Source organism: Neophocaena asiaeorientalis, unplaced genomic scaffold (genome assembly GCF_003031525.2).
Source record: "Neophocaena asiaeorientalis asiaeorientalis breed wild unplaced genomic scaffold, Neophocaena_asiaeorientalis_V1.1 scaffold171, whole genome shotgun sequence".
NCBI classification, from domain to species: domain Eukaryota; kingdom Metazoa; phylum Chordata; class Mammalia; order Artiodactyla; family Phocoenidae; genus Neophocaena; species Neophocaena asiaeorientalis.
In genome coordinates, this window is record NW_020174013.1 from 1,107,011 (window position 1) to 1,128,395 (window position 21,385).

The 21,385-nt window shown below is 44.5% G+C and overlaps 1 protein-coding gene across 1 annotated transcript in view; it reads left to right on the forward strand.

Annotated features, from left to right (window-relative positions):
- VIT (vitrin) overlaps positions 1-21,385 on the forward strand; it is a 116,008-nt gene that overhangs the window by 49,912 nt on the left and 44,711 nt on the right. The window contains exons 4-6 of the mRNA XM_024753557.1: positions 4,219-4,375; positions 11,625-11,758; positions 16,414-16,491. Of these exons, the coding sequence (XP_024609325.1) occupies positions 4,219-4,375; positions 11,625-11,758; positions 16,414-16,491 (369 nt within the window). The remainder of the gene's footprint in view (positions 1-4,218; positions 4,376-11,624; positions 11,759-16,413; positions 16,492-21,385) is intronic.

A 21,385-nucleotide genomic window follows, 5' to 3' on the forward strand; every position in this document is an offset into this window, starting at 1 on the left:
CAATGATGAACAACACAATCAATGAAATTAAAAATTCTCTAGAAGGGATCAATAGCAGAATAACTGAGGCAGAAGAACGGATAAGTGACCTGGAAGATAAAATTGTGGAAATAACTAGTGCAGAGCAGAATAAAGAAAAACGAAAGAAAAGAATGGAGGACAGTCTCAGAGACCTCTTGGACAACATTAAATGCACCAACATGCGAATTATAGGGGTCCTAGAAGAAGAAGAGAAAAAGAAAGGGACTGAGAAAATATTTGAAGAGATTAGAGTTAGCAGCTCATGCAGCTCAATATCAAAAAAACAAACAACCCAATCCAAAAATGGGCAGAAGACCTAAACAGACATTTCTCCAAAGAAGATATACAGATTTCTGACAAACACATGAAAGGATGCTCAACATCACTAATCATCAGAGAAATGCAAATCAAAACTACAATGAGGTATCACCTCACACCAGTCAGAATGGCCATCATCAAAAAGTCTACAAACAATAAATGCTGGAGAGGGTGTGGAGAAAAGGAAACCCTCTTGCACTGTTGTTGGGAATGTAAATTGATACAGCCAGAATGGAGAACAGTATCGAGGTTCCTTAAAAAACTGAAAATAGAACTACCATACTACCCAGCAATCCCACTACCGGGCATATACCCTGAGAAAACCATAGTTCAAAAAGAGTCATGTACCACAATGTTCACTGCAGCTCTATTTACAATAGCCAGGACATGGAAGCAACCTAAGTGTCCACCGACACATGAATGGATGAAGATGCGGCATATATATACAAGGGAATATTACTCAGCCATAAAAAGAAATGAAATTGAGTTATTTGTAGTGAGGTGGATGGACCTAGAGTCTGTCATACAGAGTGAAGTAAGTCAGAAAGAGAAAAACAAATATGGTATGCTAACGCATATATATGGCATCAAAAAAAATAAAAGTTCTGAAGAACCTAATTGCAGAAGAGGAGTAAAGGCATAGATGTAGAGAATGGACTTGAGGACACGGGAAGGGGGAGGGGAAGCTGGGATGAAGTGAGAGAGTGGCATGTAGATATATACACTACCAAATGTAAAAAAGCTAATGGGAAGCAGCCACATAGCACAGGGAGATCAGCTCGGTGCTTTGTGACCACCTAGAGGGGTGGGATAGGGAGGGTGGGAGGGAGATGCAAGAGGGAGGAGATATGGGGATGTATGTATACTTATAGCTGATTCATCTGTTATAAAGCAGAAACTAACACACCATTGTAAAACAATTATACGCCAATAAAGATGTTGAGAAAAAAGAAAATGAACCTATACGACAGAAGAGAAAGAGAGAAAAGGAAGACCTAAGCCGTAAGGTGGAATAGTTCAAATGTATTCAGAGGAAATACAAAGATAAATCATATCATTTCGGCTTTAAGTGAATGGATGGAAGATTCCTGGAAGGTTATAAGAATACAGACTACTTCACAAATAACTGAGAAAATACTATAAAAGAAGAAATCGTGGTTTCCATATACTCAGAGAAGAGCAGCCAGAAAAGATGCAGATGACTGCTTCTTGCCAGCTGGATTAAGACGTTACACTTGCCAATGATTTTGGCAGTTACTCTGAAATTGTAATTAGCTCACTCTCTCCGGCTGAATTTTCTGTACAAATTGAACAAATATTTGACCTTTGGCCAACTTTGTCATTGTACCCTGTTCTTCCAAAATGCATGAGCATATGTGCTTGATATCATTTTATAGCCCCCCACCCCGTGGGATGAGCTAATTCACCAAGTTTTCTAATCCAGCTGGGTGCAGATAAAGCAGCAGATCTTATTTAAGGGCTTGCCCAGGCCTTTGTAAAAACAAGACAAAGCAAAAAGTAAAATAAAAAACAAATTCTCCCCACAGGAAGGGGTGGGGTGTGTGTGGGGGGGGTGGGAATTGATTAGCCGGAAGCAAAATATTCCCAGGTGACACTTTTCCCCTTATTTTTTTAAACCAACTATTTCATGGAAAATTCTACCACATCTGCACCTGTCTTGCAATAAGTTCGACCACTGTATGACACTCATGCAATAAGCTTCTAGATAGAGCCCAGTTTACAACTCCAGGAGAGCTGGGTTGGCCTACCAGGAGATCCAAACCCTCAGGGTGACAAAGTCACATCCAAATTGAACCCCAGGTCACAGAGCTCGTCACTTCCTATTTCATGTAACTAAGAGCTGAGAAGGAATGCTTCCATTTTCTTTACATCTAAGGGAGGAGATGCATTCGGGAGTGGGGCAGTGATCTGTGGAAGGGAGGAGAGCTGAAAGCATTTAGTTACACCCAGTGATCCAACAACTAACTAATTTAAGGAGAGACTACACAGCCATCTTCAGTCCCACAACTGGCATTTTAGAACAGTAATCCAAGACTCAAAATAGTCAATGCAGCCTTGAGTATCAGGGTTTAAAGGAATGAAAGATAAAAAGAAAATAACTTTGGAGAGGAAGCAGCCTGTGGTGGGAAGAACGAAACCACAAAACCATTTTAAGCGCAGCGCTTCCCTCCTTCATGTGGACCACAAATTGTTTTAGCCTGTGATCACACTCAGCCCCCGGGCTCCCAGGAGAAGGACTTCCATGCTGGCCCAGCCCTGCGTGGCCAAGACTGTCTGGGAGGGGTGTTTAGGAAAAGAGCAGGAGTTCTAACTTTAGTTCTCTCTCCAGTCTGAATGAAATGCAACTCGGCTCCATTCAGATACATAAGGGTTAAAAAAAAAAAAAAAAAAGTGCATTTTGGATACAGCTGGAAGCTATTAACAACTCTGAGAACATCTCAGTAACCCAGTTAGAGGATGGGTGGCCTGGCAGAGATCCTGAATCCATGTTTGTAATCACAGACTCTTACCACTGGGCGGGGCTTGCTTTCTACCTCCCACCCAGTGGAGACATCCCTTCTTCAACTGTTCAGTCCCTGCTTGCATACTTCCAGCCCCTTCCTTCAAGGGCAACTTCATTTACTAGAAAGTTCTTTTTGGCAAAAAATGCCTCTGTAGAAAATCTCCCCCTTAGTTATAGCTCAGTCCTCTGATGTCATAGCACACGACAGTCCTACTTGTGAAACAGCTATATTTGCCTCCAAATGCTCGCCTTCTTATGGCCAAACGCCCCATCTGTGCCAGGCAGCCCTCCCATCTGGTGGTTTCCAGATCCCTCCAGAGCCTTCTTACTCTTTGAATAGTGATTATGTTTCAGAGTCCCTTCTAGAGAATCTATTCCTAGCTCCCAGGCATCAATATCCTCTAGGAGACCTTTTCATTCAGGAGTTTTTGAGGGAAATTTTTTTCAGGGAAGATGCAGCCACACCCCCTTTTAGGTACTGCCACTAGAGCATCTACATTGTCTCATCCCTAAGCAAGCTTCGGGCTCCAGCAGCCTTGCCTAGTGAATACTGCTAGCCTGTCAATGGTGTCACCAAGCCAGAGAGGAGGGAGGACAGAATGAATGAGCTTCCCCTGGATGCCTAGCAGGGCAGTTTCCAGCTTTCCACTGAGTGTGGAGGCAGATGAGCAAAGATCACTCCCATCTTGACCCTGGAGCTAGGACCCAGCCTCTAGGACCGAGACAAAAGATCACTTTCATTACCTATCTCGCCTGTCCAAAAACCTTCCATGGAGTCCCACCTCCCGCACAGAACACAAGCACTCACGCCTCCTTCACCTGGCCCAGGCCTGCCCATCCCCATGCTCCCCGCAGGCTCCAGCCCGGGGCCTCTGCTGCAGCAGCCCACCTTGTCCTGGCTGGTCCCAACGCAAGGCCCATGCTCTCTCGCTTGCCCTTTCCGATACCTTTCTTCTTCCTGCGAGGTTTTCTGAGTTTCCTCTTTTCCTGGGCTAGCTCCAGAGCATCTGAAAAACCAGTATTCTCTAATCGTGGACTCAGGCTGACATTTCTGACCATTGGAGGCAGGTCTTTTCCCAGCGTTCTCTTCTTCAATTAATTAATGGTTCGAATAAGCACAGGAATGAGCCTCTTGTTCTTGTTCTCAGCAGGTTAAGTGCAGTGGATGGTGATTGCTCTTTTGGTCTGAGGAATGTCCTAATTACCTCTTTGCTTTCATTATATGGAGGGGATCCAGGGTCAGCCCAGGCTCTGGCTTTTAGAGATTAAGTAAATGAACAGTTATGACCTAACAGTCACCCCATATATAAGCTGATACCACAAGGTGTAATCTTGACCTCATTTTGCATTCCCAGCTGTGCCTCAGATCAACTGTGATGTGAGAGCTGGAAAGATAATCAATCCCGAGTTCATTGTGAAATGTCCAGCAGGATGCCAAGACCCCAGGTACCACGTTTATGGCACTGACGTCTATGCATCCTACTCCAGCGTGTGTGGCGCTGCGGTTCACAGGTGGGTAGCGCTGAGCTTCTCAGGCGCGAGCAACCAGGGTGTGGGCAGGGATCCCCCGGTGCAGGGTTGCCTGATTAGCAAGCGAGAGCAAACAAACTTAATGGAGCATCCTGCGTTTTATCTGGCAGCCCTACCCCATGGGATGACCCAGAATCTGCGCATGGTCCTGGATCTCCTTTCAGATCTCTCTGGAAAGGAGGACTGACTTCTCTTTACACCTTAATGGGTGGGGGTGGGAGGGAGAATCCTACTCTTTTGTGTTCATCATGAGGAAACCAAAGTTCTTGATGATGTAAAGGCTTTTTATTTTTACCTGTATGTGCTGAGCAAGGAGATAATAGGGACATGACTAAGGAAGGCCCAGAAGTTTAGAGAAGAAATGTCACAGCTCCAGTTGATGATCTGGAGACAAAGAGGAACAGGAAAAGTGAGAAGGAGGGTGACAGGGGGTCCTGCCTGGTCAGCTGTTGATGGGGGATCCAGGAAGGAGGGCAGGAAGCATGACGTGCTTTGGACCATGTCACTGCCTAAATGAGGAAAGGCAATAGCGACCTTCACAGAATCCTCACACCTCTTTTGTTTAGGCTTGGAGCCAAAACCCAGGGAAATGCATGTTTACTTAATATCTTTCATAATGGGTATGTGTGAAGCACTCCACCTGTGTTATCTACTTCGGCCCTCACCATTCCCCTGTGCGGTATCTACCACCGTTGTCGACCTCTTAAAGGTGAAGAGAGGTTGAATAGCCTTTCTAAAGCCACACCGTTAAAAAGTATCCAAGTGGGGACTGGAACCCAAGTCCAGCCCCCCACTTCTATTCACCAGCCAGCACTACTTTGAGATGTGGCTCAAAGTCAGTGTCTGGCTGCTGGACACCGATGAAGCTTCTCAATTATGCAGGCTTCCGGTATCTTTACTTTCCTTTACTTGCACGCCAGTCACTTGATTGTTCAGTTGTATCTCCGCCAGAGAGAGGGGAGACATAAACTTCATTCCTTTTCAAGGTGTCTAGTCAGTAGCCTCTCTGAAATTTGGAGAAGAAGTAAAAAAAAAAAAAAATCTATGCCTAAAATAAGATTTAAGACTTACTAATAGACTTTGTCAGTCATACTCTTTTCCCCGTCAGCCAAAGAGATGAACAGCTACCCGGTGTTTCAATGGGAGTGGGAATACAAAAGCTCTACTGAGGATATATAGAGGAACATTAAAGAACAAAACACCAAATGCTGTCCCTTAACTCCAAACTGTGGAATAAAAATATTTTGTTTTCACTTTGAAATCAATTTTGTGCACCAAGTCGATACGCGGATCTACACGTGAACATGTGCATGCCTCCACACAACCACTTGTACACATATGCATGCCTCCCACATGTGTTAGAACACACGTGCGTGCTCACACACACCCTGACACACACATGTGCATGCCAGTACAGCTCTGCCAACACCATTAGCACACTCCAGTCTGTGTCCGTGTAGACACTGACATATGTTACAGAGGCCGAGCCCGTCTTAAGGCTGCCTGTATTTTTCCAACTGTGGTCCAAGATGGTTGGCACTTGCTTCGTCTGGCATTTGCTGGCTCTCTCTTGCCTTTCCTTGGTCCCCTGAGGTACAGAGCCACACAAGTTAATGTGAGCTCACCAAGATGTCATCATAATGACAGTAACCCCTTACACTGAGATCCTCTCCTTCTAGCATCATCTCAGCCCTATGAGGCTGCTGTTAGCATCCCCAGTTGTTAGAAGAGGAAGGGAGGTATAGGGAAGTTAATTAAGTTGCTAGTTAGTTGCACATCCAGGACTAGAACTTGTGTCCCCTGACTTCCAGCCCTGAGCCCAGGTGATACATTTACATAAGAACCGAGAGGACGTGAAGACGTGATAGGGTTGTAGCACTTTGGGGTGGTCAGAGTTGGGAAAGGATTTTAGGATGAACGGACATACCTCTAGAGAGAAAATAAGAAGGGCACTGACAGGGACCAGGACTCAGCAATCCCAGCATTTGGGTTGGAGCATAGGAACTACCTGGCAAGAATATAGATGAGGGTAGAGGGACAGAGAAGAGTTTGACTGTTTCAAGAAGCAACATTTGCTGCTGGAGCAACGGAATGCCTTGTACCTTCCTGGACCAGCGACTGATACTGTAGGAAACTGTTTGGAAAGAAGGAATCACTATCCATGAGGAGGATGTATAGAGGTCTTAAGGGAAAACAGATAGGAATTTTGGATAATACCAGTTCCGTTTTTTACAAACAGAAGGAGTCTGTTTTTAGAAGGCAGGTCTGGGGTTTTTTTGTTTTGTTTTTTGCGGTACGCGGGCCCTTCACTGTTGTGGCCTCTCCCGTTGCGGAGCACAGGCTCCAGACGCGCAGGCTCAGCGGCCATGGCTCACGGGCCCAGCCGCTCCGCGGCATGTGGGATCTTCCCGAACAGGGGCACGAACCCGTGTCCCCGGCATCGGCAGGCAGACTCTCAACCACTGCGCCACCAGGGAAGCCCAGAAGGCAGGATTTAAGACAGAGAATAGAGTGGAAAATGTGTGAAGGACCTCCCATCACTGTCCTGCCAGAGTCCCCTGCAGTCGGAACTGGGAAACTGGAGAGAGCACACTTTGGTTTAGAAATTCAGATTTAGCTTAAAGGATTTAAATTTCATACAGACTATGACAATCAGATCCCTCATTATGAGCGATCTCCTTGATTCTTTCAAACCAAAGGGATGATGAACATGTTTGAGGCATCATATTTTGGCTCAGTCTTATCCTGAACTAATTTCTGTGATTAAAGTGGGACCAAGGCCTGGAGAGAGGGGAAAGTTCTCTGAGCTGGGACAACGAAGAGGCCATCTCCATGCAGAGCATGGATTTCTGACCAGACGCCCACCTTGAGAATGGCAGCCATTCAAAACCTGGCCTCGCTGTGGGCAGTCCCTTTTCTCCGAGCCACGAAGCTGACCCTCAGATTATCCCAGTGCCCTGGTGCCAGGGTCAGGGAGGAGGTGAACCTCAAAGCCATGTTCAGCATCATGCAGGGTGTCTGAGGAATGCAAAGGAGTGGAACTGGTTTTGTTCTTTGAGAGAATATATATGAAGTGCCTCCACCTCAATGAGGGTACACAGGGCTTCCCTGGTGGCGCAGTGATTGAGAGTCCGCCCGCCGATGCAGGGGACATGGGTTCATGCCCCGGTCCGGGAGGATCCCACATGCCGCGGAGCGGCTGGGCCCGTGAGCCATGGCCACTGAGCCTGCGCCTCTGGAGCCTGTGCTCCGCAACGGGAGAGGCCACAACAGTGAGAGGCCCGCGTACCGCAAAAAAAAAAAAAATTAAAAAAAAATGAGGGTACACATGAGGTTGCATTTATATAAATTCTCCAAACTACCATGGCTCTGAGGCCCCATCGGCTTCATAAGTACAACCACAGCCTTTCAGGCTCTCTCCCTCCTCTGGTATCTCCTGTGGTGAACAAGCGTCCGGTGCATTCCTCCCCTGGGATTTCTGTCGCCTCCAGGAGTTGACAGACCACTGACTGCCCCAGGATCTGCCCTCCTCTAGGACAATGTCAGGGAACGTGCACGGCCTCCAGTGAAGTCCACTCACAAGACAGGACATCACTCTCTTCCACAACAGGAACATCTCATGAGAAGACAAGAGTCCTGTTTCCGTGCCTTTCCCAAAGTCTGGGTTTGGGGTCTTATATAACTGTCACAAGGGATCTCAGCCTCCCTGTCCAGCCTGAGAACCCCCCAGGCCCACCCCATTCCCTTTAAACAGCCTGAGCAAAGGGAGGCTCAGCCCCTCTTTCCACTCTGAGTGGCAGCTACAGCGCTTCTGACTTTTAAACAAGAATGAGTGCACGAACATTTCCTCAATACAATGGAATATAAATCCAGGGGCAGAATAATTTCTCCAGGGGGGGAATAAAAAGATAAGAGCTATTTCTGTTTCCCCCACTTGTCAGTTAGGGACCATGGGATAATCAGGGTAATTTTTAAAAAACTAATCTGAATTTTCAGCCTATGCCAGTGGTGTGGTGGTAAAGGTTCACCGACCAGCCCTCCTAAATGGAGGGCTGGGGGGTACTGATTTACCAACATCTGCGGTATAAATACTCCCACCGTGGCTGATTTCAAAGTACCATAGTGAAATGAACCGGCACAATCCAGCAGCCTAATAACTGGCTTTCCCAAGCCAGCATGAGTGGTGTCCGCACACCGACAGGCCTTCTAATGCAGAAGCAAAAACACTGTCTTCCCATAAGAAAATTTCTAATCTAGTTGGGAGACAAAGTTAACTCAAGGAATTTTTAGGAAGTAGCACAAGACCAAATAAAATCAGAGTCTCCATGGAAAGACAAGATTTGAAGGCATTGTTAGGAAGGGGCATAGCAAAGTCATGGAGAAGGAGGTGTTGGAGAGAAGGCACAGGTTCTCCAGAGCAAAGAGCAGCATGAACAGAGCCACAGGAGTGGGAATCAAGTGGGCCGTCAGGAGAGAAGAGGCCGGCCTGGCTGCAGCTGGGAGAAGTGAGGGGCCCCAACTGAGAGCTGCCTGAAGAAGGGCAGGCAGGGTTGCAAAGACATGAGGGAGGGATGAGGACTTGGTGTTGGGAGATGCCCATGGCTTTTGAGGCAACTGTGACCAAGTGGGGCAAACCCAGGATGCCAGGTCATTTAGACCTGGGTTCAAATCCCTACCTTGCAATTTAGAAGTTACAAAATCTGGAGGGAGTCCCTCGACCTGTCTAAGCCTGTCTCTGTGAAGTGGGAATAACAGCATTCCCTCTGCTCCACAGCCAGTAGGTTTGCTAGGAGAACTCAGTGAGATCCATTAGTGCGGATGATTCTAAAGCAATTAAGGGCTTTACATGTCAAGTATTATTATCACTTTCTTTCCAAGTTGTTGGGAAGTTGAGTGTTGAAAGTTGTTGACTCACCATGAGGGTGGGAGGGCAGGAAATGGCAACGCTCATTCCTGTAGGGAAGGAAGGGTGTTGATGGGAACAAATCTAAGGACATTTTTAGCTCCCCTGTGCTGTAAATTACAGATACCCAAGGGAGCCATGTTAGGCTCTGGGACAAGGAATTGACATACTGGAGCCCCCGCTTCAATGGAGGCAAAGAGGTAGATATGTCAGTTACTATCACATCAGGATCTAAAACCTTCAAAATCCAAGAAATTAAAGAAACAATTACCAGACTTTGGGGACTCTTTTAAATGAGTTTAATTTAGCTACACACCTTCGTTCCCTAGCCCAAAATAAAAGGAATAATTTGCTTTTAATAAAGTACCACCTTTTGAAATAGTTGGAGTCGTTCTGTGATGTCACAAAACCAAATTGGAAATTGTCAGGGAACAGGTTTTACTTCAGGGAGAACTAGTAGGAATTAAGCAACCAAAGAAAAGAAATTTGAGGCATGGTCATGTCCTGTAATACAAAAGAGAAGGACATCGAACATGGGAAGACAGATGTCAGGCCACGTGATGGGAGCATCGTTCTTGGGGGTTAGGCTGCAGGTCAAGGTGAAGGTTTTCTTACTCTCCCTGCTTTCCTATCTCTAAATAAAGATGGTGGCTGAATATCTCTGATGAACATAGATGCAAAAATACTCAACAAAATACTAGCAAACCAAATCCAACAACACATTAAAAGGCTCATCCACCATGATCAAGTGGGATTTATCCCAGGGATGCAAGAATTCTTCAATATCTGTAAATCAATCAGTGTGATACACCGCATTAACATACTGAAGAATAAAACCATATGATCATCTCAATAGATGCATAAAAAGCTTTTGACAAAATTCAGCACCCATTTATGATAAAAATTCTCCAGAAAGTGGGCAGAGAGGGAACTTACCTCAACATAATAAAAGCCATATATGACAAACCCACAGCTAATATCATTCTCAATGGTGAAAAGCTGAAGGCATTCCCTCTAAGATCAGGAACAAGACAAGGATGTTCACTCTCACCAGTTTTATTCAACATAGTTTTGGAAGTTTTAGCCACAAGCAATCAGAGAGGAAAAAGAAATGAAAGGAATCCAAGTTGGAAAGGAAGAAGTAAAACTGTCACTGTTTGCAGATAACATGATACTATACATAGAAAATCCTAAAGATGCTACCAGAAAACTACTAGAGCTCGTCAATGAATTTGGTAAAACTGCAGGATACAAAATTAATACACAGAAATCTCTTGCTTTCCTATACACTAATCAGGAAAGATCAGAAAGTGAAATTAAGGAAATAATCCCATTTACCATGGCATCAAAGAGAATACCTAGGAATAAACCTACCTAAGGAGGCAAAAGGCCTGTACTCTGAAAACTATAAGACACTGATGAAAGAAATCGAAAATGACACGAATAGATGGGAAAATATACCATGTTCTTGGATTGGAAGAATCAATATTGTCAAAATGACTAGACCACCAAGACAATCTACAGATTCAATGCAATCCCTATCACATTACCAATGGCATTTTCCACAGAACTAGAACAAAAATTTTTTAAATTTGTATGGAAACACCAAAGACCCCAAATAGCCAAAGCAATCTTGAAAAAGAGAATGTTCATTGCAGCACTATTTACAATAGCCAAGACATGGAAGCAACCTAAATGTCCATCAACAGAGGGGTGGATAAAGAAGACGTGGTACACGTATACAGTGGAATATTACTCAGCCATAAAAAAGAATGAAATAATGCCATTTGCAGCAACATGGATGGACCTAGAGATTATCATACTAAGTGAACTAAGTCAGACAAAGACAAATATCATATGATATCACCCATATGTGGAATCTAATTTTTTTAAATGATATAAATGAACTTATTTATAAAACAGAAACAGACTCACAGATTTTGAAAGCAAACTTATGGTTACCAAAGAAGAGAGGGATACATCAAGAGCTTGGGATTAACATATACACACTACTATATATAAATTAGATAACCAGCAAGCACCCACTGTATAGCACGGGGAATTCTACTCAATATTCTGTAATAACCCATATAGGGAAAGAATCTGAAAAAGAATGAATATATGTATATGTGTAACTGAATCACTATGCTGTACACCTGAAACTAACACAACACTGTAAATAAACTATACTCCAATCAATTTTTTTAAATGTATAACATGTAGAACAAGGAAAAAAATAAAGATGGTGGCTGGTTTCAAAGTCTGTTATATGTCAAACAATATTTTTCTGTCCTTTCTTCAAAAAAAATTTTTTTTTTCTCTTCACAGTGGTGTGCTCGATAATTCAGGAGGGAAAATACTTGTTCGGAAAGTTGCTGGACAGTCTGGCTATAAAGGGAGTTACTCCAATGGTGTCCAGTCGTTATCCCTTCCACGATGGAGAGAATCCTTTGTCGTCTCAGGTATGCCCACACCCTGGAGAAATGCTGCCCTACAATTGGCACTTCGGTTAAGTTACCTCATGGGATGAAATGGGCTCTTTTCAGTGTGCCATTAGTTTTCGTTTATGGCCCACCTCATTTCATAAAAATCTGAAGCATTAGTTCTTCTGATAGTTAAGATCATGAAACAATGAATTATAATTTCAGTGATAAATCACTACAAAGTCTGGAAATATTAAAAGGCTCCAATTACTCATTTTAAACACACAGCAGCTATCAGTAAGTCCAATCAAACTTTTAGTTAAGTGAATTACGTTTAATAACTGGATTTTTGAACTACTCCTTTAGTTATGCCAAATGTGCCTCATATCTGGAAGCTTATTCCTTGAGAATTCTGGTAAATGGATAGATAGGGACAGGTTTTTAGAACACTGAGCTACAATTTTATTTGAGATTTCTTTTTTTAAATTAATTGTTTCACTGTTTAGTCCATTCTCACTATCTGGCTCCACAGGATTTTACAGATAATCATTTTCCCTCTTTTTTTTTTTTTTTTCCCTCTTCCAAAGAGGTAATATCAATGAACTCATAGGTGTGTTATTTCACAGTAAAAAGATAACCAAGGTCTTTGTACTATCATCATGACCTGCCTGCTCCCCTCTTTTTATTTTTGTGAATTTCCCCAACCTAACTTTTTATTTTGAAAACTTCTAAATTTACAGAAAAATTAAAAAAATAGTACAATGAATACCATATTCTCTTCACCCAGATTCACCAATTGTTAATATTTTGCTATACTTGCTTTATCTATCTATCTATTTATATTTCGTTTGAACTGTGTGAAAATAAGCTGTGGGCATGATGACACTTTATCCCTTAATACTTCAGCACACGTATGATAAGAGCTAAAACATTTTCCTAAATAACCACAGTACCACATCTAAAAAATTAACACTGATACAATAATTTAATAAATATTAATAAATAAGAAATAATAAGAAAAAGTTCTTATTCAGTTGTATCCAACTATCCCCCAAATATTCTTCACAGTAATTTCTTCTTTTTTGGGGGGGTGGGGAATCTACAATCCAATCAAAAATCATCCATTGTATTTAGTTGTCATGTCCATTTTAGTCTCCTTTAATCTAGAACTGTCTACCACCACACTTCCTTTTTTGTTCATAAGTAGTGATGACATTTTTGAAGTCCCAGCCAGTCATCTAGTACTATGTCCACAGTCTTGACCACAAACAGGTCCAGCTATTTCCTCGTGGTTGGATTCAGGTTAAATATTTTGTCAAGGATACTACATAGGTGGTATCATAGCATATCCATTGTGTAGTATCACAACTGGCCATATCAGGAGACACAATAGCATTTTGTCCATTTGTTGCTGATGCTAACTTTGATTACTTGGATACTTTACCCTATCTCTTCATGGTAAAGATACTTTGTAATTAATAGCAACCTGTAGGGTGATACTTCAAAACAGCATGAATATCTTGTTCCCTCCAAAATTTAACCCAATGATTTTAACATCTATTGATGATCCTTGCTGTAGCAAGAATTACATCAGAAATTGCAAAATTATACTTGTTCTAATTCTGTCATTTCTTCCACACATATTAGCTAGTGTTATTACACAAAGAAGAGGGCTTTCCCGCCTCTCTCCACAACTATTTTTTCAAGTACAACTATGGACTCACAGATTGTTTTTTTAAAGTACAATGTGTTATAGTCTATTATCGTCATTATTCTTTCTGTTGCTCAAAATTTCCAGGTTTGGCCAGTGGGAGCCCTTCCAGCTTTTGACATGCCTCATTAGCATTTGAGCACAACACAACATTCTATCCTCACCTTATACTTACCCTACACTGGACCTTGAATCTCCCATATTCTCCAAAGAGGCACTGCAGGATTTTAAACTACATTCTAGCAAACCTTTCTGGCATCCCCACAAAATCAGGAGCCATGTGACTCTCCTGAGAAAGAACTACCTACAGAAGACCAACTAAAGCAAGGAAAAGAGAAATGTCTCATAAAATATCAGGCCTTCCAATCTGGGTGGGTTTTTTGCACCTTTAGACACCCCACGTCCCAACCTCTACTATCCATTGATCAGAGTTTTAATAGGACTGCTATCAGACCTTTTAAGATTCTTCTCTATTTAAGCAATCCCTGTTTCCTCTTATCTGCGGAATTCTGCACACCTAGGGTTCAAATTACACTGGTTTCTATGTCAAATAATGGGAGGTTATCAACCATAGTACCGCAAGCTTTGCCCTGTAACAAAACATTCAGAACTGGGGCCATATAAAAATGCTAAGGTCTAGAATACAAATTTGCCAATCATAGACGTATAATCTCCACATTGGTGTTTACCAAGTAGCTCCTGGCGAAATATGAGGGTTTCAATCTTTGTTGCCTAGCCTGCAATCCAAGAATCCCAGCAGAGGTTTACAAGGAAAATTAATTCCATGAGAGTAGAGATGTTTTGGATTTTTTAAATGAAAATCAATCTGCTGTGATTATTCCCTATAAATCTCAACTTCCATGTCCTCTCATTCAACCTAGTGACATTTAACCAGAAACACTTTCTGCCAATGATAATAAACACATGTGCTTCTGCAATGGCTAGGGGTCTCCAATGAATGAGTTAGGAGAGTGCAATGCCGGCTACAGCTCTCAGCTGGCGGTGGACAGGTCAGGTTCTCCATTGTCCAGAGGCTTCTGGCCAACAAGGTTTGCTGGATCGTGTCAGAGTCCTTCTCTGAAGGCACTGATGCCTCCGTGACTTTTCTCTAGGCTTTTATTTCCACTTTTCACATGTTCCTATGTCTTTAATTAACTTTGGTGGGCTGGGAGTGGGCAGGAGAGGGGAGGTGTGTTTTTGTTCAGCACAATCTTTCCACAGTTCAGGGATGGGAAAGGTCCAGCAAGGACCTCCTAAAGCTGCCCATTTGTCCTCTGATGCACATTGCAGAAAACTGAGCTCAGCTCCTTTTCCTTCTGAATAGAAACAGAGAGAACCATAGGATTTTAGATGCAAGAAGAATAGGAAATTGAGGGAGCCGGTGTCTCTGCGGCGCTCGCTGTGGATAAAGTGAGGCCCACAGCCAAGGCGCCCTCCTTGGGTCTGAAATAACCTCACTCACTGTCCACCTGGAGCAGGGCCGGCCCAGGGCGAGGACATGCAGGTGCCCAGCCCTGCTCCCAGATGGCTTTTGTGAGATGAAGTAACTCCCATGAGCCCCAACATTTGCCTCTTCCCCACCTGGAGTGACATTTATAGGTAATACCAGAATAACTTCTTTGCATCTCTGTGGTGATACATAGTTCCAAAACTTCTTAACTGTTTTTTTTTTCCTTTAGATCCCTACAGCTTTGTATGGTAAGTTGGTCCACATCATTATCCATATTTTCTGAATAAAAAAACCCAGAGTCTCAGAGACTGAGGCAGTTAATGAATGGTAAAACAGAAAGGAAAACCTAGATTTTCTTGCTCCCAATCCCAAGTCCCTCCTGAGACCCTGTTATTCTGTCTGCCTCGTGACTCTTGCAGTCCCTTGTGCCAGGAGGACCTTTGGTGAAATCGGGCACTAGATTGTGTTCCACCTCCCACCTCCCATTTGACACTCCTCACCTCTCCTCCCCTAGCCCATCCTATAAAAATATTCCCTCAGGTTGAGAGTTTAAAATGCTTTCATTATCAGGTGTAAATATCGAAAAACAGGTGAGACCCCCTCCCAAGGGCATTTAAATTTTAACAGAGATCTAAGCACTAAGATAATTCCTCTGTTATTCTTATTGAGCATCTACTACATCCCAGACACTGCTCCAGGCCCTGGGGATTTAACAGCCACCAAGTGAGACAAATTATCTGCCTCAGGGGGGCTTCTACATTCTAGTGACACTTTCCATTTCGTGTGGAATGAAACTCCTTGGTGGAATTTCAAGCCGCACTCCCTGTCAAGGAGGACTGCGGACTGCAGCCTTCTCAGGCGTGTTCAGCCACACCAGGCTTGCGGCTTGCCTCCCCAGCCCTGATCGTTTTTCTTCTTTATGCCTCCGTGGTTTCCCTGATACACATTAGCATTCCTTCTCCTTGCCTGGTATCTAAACTTTCACTCCCTGGGTGGACAACAAGTGGTCATTTTCAAGGCCGATCTCTATTTACCTACTTTCAAGTTTCTCTAGTGCCATGGAATTCAAATGGGTCCCACGGGGTCTGTGGAAGTGAGAGGTTGCTGTTCACGTATAGCCAGCCAATGGCCAGAGCTCTCAGCAACCAAGAAAAGAACGTGGGGAGGGTTTTTCCATTCATCTACTGACCTGATTCAACATTCAGAGAGTCCCGTGTATGAAAACTTTACTTCCAGTTCACATCTTCATGGGCAAAATAAGGGTTGCTCATATTAATTCTGATGGAGATTTTATTGCCTCCTTTCTAATATTAATAAAACATAGGTGATACAGGAAAACAGAATGCCACTTGACTTTCTCATTGTAATCAACAATTCAGCAGGGAGAGGGGTGTGGAGACTGACTGATTTCATTGAACTCGAGAGAAACAAATCAGCAGGAGGGAGTCAACTTAACAGAATGCAACCATCTAAAACCTCTAGCTCTAGAAATAAATCATTGTGGTTTTTTTCCTTTTTTTTTTTTTTTTGCAGAAGGTAAACCCCAAAAGGGTGTAACCTACCCATCATCTCTTACATATTCATCATCTAAAAGCCCAGCTGCCAAAGCAGGCAAGTGTCCACGTGTGATTTCATTTAAATCTTCTGATTTTGTAAACAGGCAATATTGTGTTTTAGGAGATAGGATAAAAATTAGCAACTTAACCGCTCAAGCTCCACTGACTCCAGTAATATTTTAACAGATGCCAGGAACATGGGCACAGAAATCAATGTGCTGAAGAGTGAGGCTTTATTTTTTGTTTTGCAATTCTGCGATTATCTCTGAGTTTGTGTCATTTTCATTCAGAATGACTGTTGCCCTGAATTTTACCGTATAGTTACTTTAGAAGATGACGTGACATTCTGTGTGGAAATGTTCCCTGGCAGCTGAAAGGGAAAAGATTGTCTCTACTTACATATGAAATGGAGGGAAGCAAAGAGGATGATGTGGCCTATGTGATAGCAGCAAGCAGCTCATCTCAACAACCCAAGCCAAAAATACAGTCTGTGAGGTTGTGCCGACCCAGCTTCCTGTGAATCACCAAGGGGGTACAGTAAAACTCAGGCCAGAAAAATACCTTTTTCTAGGTTTCTGTGTGAAAGCAAGAGCTATACTATGCATTATTGTCTTTTCTGGGGGAAGGTATGCTTTGGTTTCTCACACAAAGAGAAGCTGTGAGTTGTTTTATGGTGGGATTTAACATTACTTCCAGAAAGTTGAAGAGCTAGCTGATTTTGTTCATGTACTTAAGGTGAATATGGTTTAAGGATAGGCAATAAAAGCTAGCATTTATTGAGCTTTTGCCGTGTGCCAGGCACTGTTCCAAGAGTTTATCTGATTACTGTATTTATTCACCCCAACAATACCATGGGTATGTACTGCTCTTAGCCCTAATTTACAGTTTGAGGAAAATGCAGCACCAGAGAAGTTTAGTAACTTGCCCTTTGCCACACAGCAAGTAAGTAGCAGAGCTTAGAATCAGATCCGGACAATCTGGCTTTAGAAACCCCTCTCTACACCATTATCCTATGTTTTCTTATGCTAATTTCAGTGTATATAAAGAATCCTGATTTGAGGTACCTTAGCATTCAAATAGGGAATGTTTTTCATTTTTCCACCCCAGTTCCTCTCCAACTGTTATCTTTAACGACTTCTTAATTATTCCAGTAATCTAGACCTGTTTTTGTTTGTTTTATTGCAAGGAACCACCTGTTCTGTAACCCCGCCCACAAGCTGGCAGCGGGTGGTGGTGCCCTGTGGACCATTTCTGAGATGTCACCTGTCCTCTTCTGGTGTGGGCCGGGGAAGATGACTAGGGGACAGAGGTCTCCTTGAGTGGCTGGCCAGTTGGTGGAGGGAGAGTGTCCCTGCCCTCTCTGTTGTCTCGTCCAGGCTCTCAGTGGTTTCTCAGCAGGTTTTGTGTGTGGGTATCTGGAGCCGGGGACAGTGCTCCGCTGTATCCTGGCCCCGTCTCTTTCTCTGAGTTAGGGGCCCCATCCACTGGCAGCAGCACCTTCACACAGAGTCACGGGTGTGGCTGGGGTTCTCCTCTTCCCTTTTGGGGCCTGAGGAGACCTAGGATGGGATGAGGTTGGTCGCCTTTCTTGTCCCATCTCGCCTCACATTTGGCCTCCTGAGCCCCTCTAGCAGCACCCCTCCCCCACTTCAGGAACAGACCCCATGTTCAAGGAAGCCCTCCAGCTTCAGGGACCACATGCCAAGCACTCCCTGTTTCTCCCGTGAGAGGGAGAATACTTCTCGACTCCCAAAATACACCCCCAGACTTCCTCTTTGAGCTCTGCTCCTGCAGTGCACCAGGTGAGCCTGTCAGTGCCGCAGCTCAGAAAGGCCAGCGGGAAACGAGGGCCCCCCCACACCCCGCAGGCCCCGTGGTCTTGATGAGAGATTCTCTTGAAGCCCCTTCGTCTGGCTTGGGGAGGACAAAGCGTGAAGAAAGGAAGGGAATATCCTCTTACCCTGAACACTGCTCTCCCCCAGAGGTGGCCTCGGACCCCTCCCCCTCTTCTGGTCCTGTCCTTCTGCTGACGAGCCTGGGTCAGGTGGGGTTGGTGATGGTGCAGGTTCTGCTGGGACAGCCCCACCCATAGGAAGTTCAGTGGCACCTCTTCTCATGCAGAAAGGGGGACTGGGGCCCTCTGACTTTAGTCGTAGCCAGAATCTGGACAACAGGAAGAGTGCTGTACAACCTCCGGTGACCGTAGCCATCAATCAGCAAGTGCTTTCTCTGTGTCAGACACCTGTCCTACACAGTGACCCTGAGGCAGGGTGCCGGGTCACCCTCAGGGCTCAAAATCTGATCGCATCCCCTCGAAGCAGGTCAAGTTGGAGGGAGAGTGGGTGGAGGGGAGAGAAGACAACTACAGCCAAATGACAACTTAGTTGATAAAATCCATTGGTTTCTACATCCTCCATAGCAGAGATCGTTTTCAAAATTTCTCTATCTGCCCCAGGCACTGTGGTCCAGCTTAGCACTGCCCACCCAGCAGGCCTGACTCACGGACGGCCAGGAGGAGTGTGGAGGAGACGGGAGCCTTCTCACACTTGGCTGCCACGTACTTTATTTTTATTTTATTTTATTTATTTTATTTCATTTTATTTTATATTTTTTGGCCACGCTGCTCGGCTTGTGGGATCTTACTTCCCCAACCAGGGATTGAACCCGGGCCCTCAGCAGTGAATACGCAGAGTCCTAACCACTGGACTGCCAGGGAATTTCCATGCTGCTACGTACATTTAAAATTAGCAAAAGCCATAGCCAGAACCTCAGGCATTGCTACTGTCATCTGTCCCCTCTACCAAAACACCTCCACCTTCAATGACACCATCACCATGTATCACCATCAGCCTCCTATCACAAGTCTATTCATGGTTGTCAGAGTCTGAAAATTTAAGTTCATTCATTCACTCACTCATTCAATAACCATGTAGTGAGCACCTACTCTGTGGCAGACTCTGAGCTCAGCTATAAGGATTCCAACATAAAAGGGATACTGGGGTCTCATCCAGCTTCAAGATTAGAGGAACCTCTCTTTTCAAGTGACAGTCCCACCATGGAGTGAGTTTCACCAATTCAAATAAAAAATTCCACTGAGAACCGTAAAAGGGTGGCTCCCTTTGTTGCTACTCTTCCTTCAGTGATAAAATTCCTTTAGAAACGGAAGGAAGCAGAAGAAATGAAGATGTGAGGGCCAGCAGCTGCTCAGGCCCCAGCATGCCCCTACAAGACGCTTCCTGATCTCTCCAAGAATGTGAGTGAACAGGTAACTCAGGTTAGGACGACCCCCCAAAGCATAGCAACCCTCTTTCATGGGAAATTATCTCACTCACAAAATAGGATGCGTCTTGCTTTGCCATGTGCAGCTCCTGCTGAGAAAACACATTCCTGAGATTTAAACGCTGTTCCCAAGGCAGTTAGCAGCCATTAAACAGGCAGCTGGTATTTGGCTGGAGTCTCAAGCTACTCTGAGCTCGATAAAAACAGGTACGTGTCGGTTTGTAGAAGTTCCCCCAAAGCTGAGAAGGCACATTGCCAGCACCGCGACAAGAGAAGGGAAAGTAAATCTTTACTCTTGCTGAGCTAGAGTGTCAGGAAAACCCCCTCCTGACTCCCCTTGGTCATCCCTTGCCCTGGAAGAAAATCAAGCCCAAGTTTATTGTAATACGTTTGACTGTTCAGGGATCTTCTGCCCTCACTGCCAACACCCTCCAAGGCCACCCCTTCACCCTGTCTTGGGAGTAAGATTACTTCCACCAGAACTCTGGAGACCTCTGGCCACCCTCTGAGGGGAAACCCATTCAGGAACCTTGAAGTGACTCATGACTTCTACTTTGTTCCCCTTTTGTGGGAAAAAGTATGGAACTTGGCATCAAACAAATGTGCGTCCAAATCCTGGCTCTGCTACCTGCTGTCCATGTGACCTGAGACTCGTTTCTTGACCTCTTGGAGAATCTGTCCCTTGTCTTAAAAACGGGAATAGTTGGCTGACTTTCAGGATTGTGATTAATATCCTATGTGAATGCTTCTGTAAAAGAGGTGCATAGTAGATGCTCAGTGAATATTAAGCTTCCTGCCCTCATGGAGAAAGAACCCTGAGGCATGTTCTAAGTTCTCACGGGAAGAGCCAAATCCTTCCCTGTCGCTCTGACCCCAAGGTGTTGCTGCTAAACGGGTTTCAATTTCCTTCAGTCACCTCACATTTGACACCTACCGAAAGCCCTGTTTTCCACTGGGGGATAGGGAGGCATATCACGACGATGTCAGCAGCTGTCATTTATCGAAGGCCTACCACGTGCCAAGCACTGTGCGGCCCCCTCACAGACATGATCTCTACCTGTGACAACAGCCCCCCAGGTAGGTCTGACCGTCCCCATTTTCCAGCAAAGGGAGCCAGGCTCAGGAAGCTGAAGAAAGCCTAGTGGCCAGGCTGGCGCTGGCTGTGGTTCTCAAATCAGATTTCCAAGGCCCAGCCCAGATCAGTGAATCAGAATCTCTGTGGATAGGGCCCTGGATCACCTCCACTGTGATGCTGACCGGGTGTAGGAAGCTGGGAGGCCCTCTCGGTGCTGTTGAGAAGGTGGTTTGACCTTGTCCAAAGAGTAACACGTTAAGAGTCTAAGGGAAGTTTTGAAATGTTTTCCCACGAAAATCGTTGAAAAGAGACCAAACTCCCACGTATCTGAGGTTGTACGAAGAAACTATTCTGGTGGTTTTATTTCACATTGCTCCAAAAGAACCTGGTCCCGTGAAGAATTCACTTTGGGTCACATCAGGCATTGTGCTCAGCAAGGAACTGGAAGCATCGGGGCAGAGTAGCTTCTCTCTCTCTCTCTCTTAAAGACAGTTATATCCTGTGAAGGAGAGCAGGCAAAAACGACTAGGTCTTGCGTGGAAGATAGTGGAAGACCAGGGACTTGGCTCTGCTGGCTGAATTTACGATGTGCTTG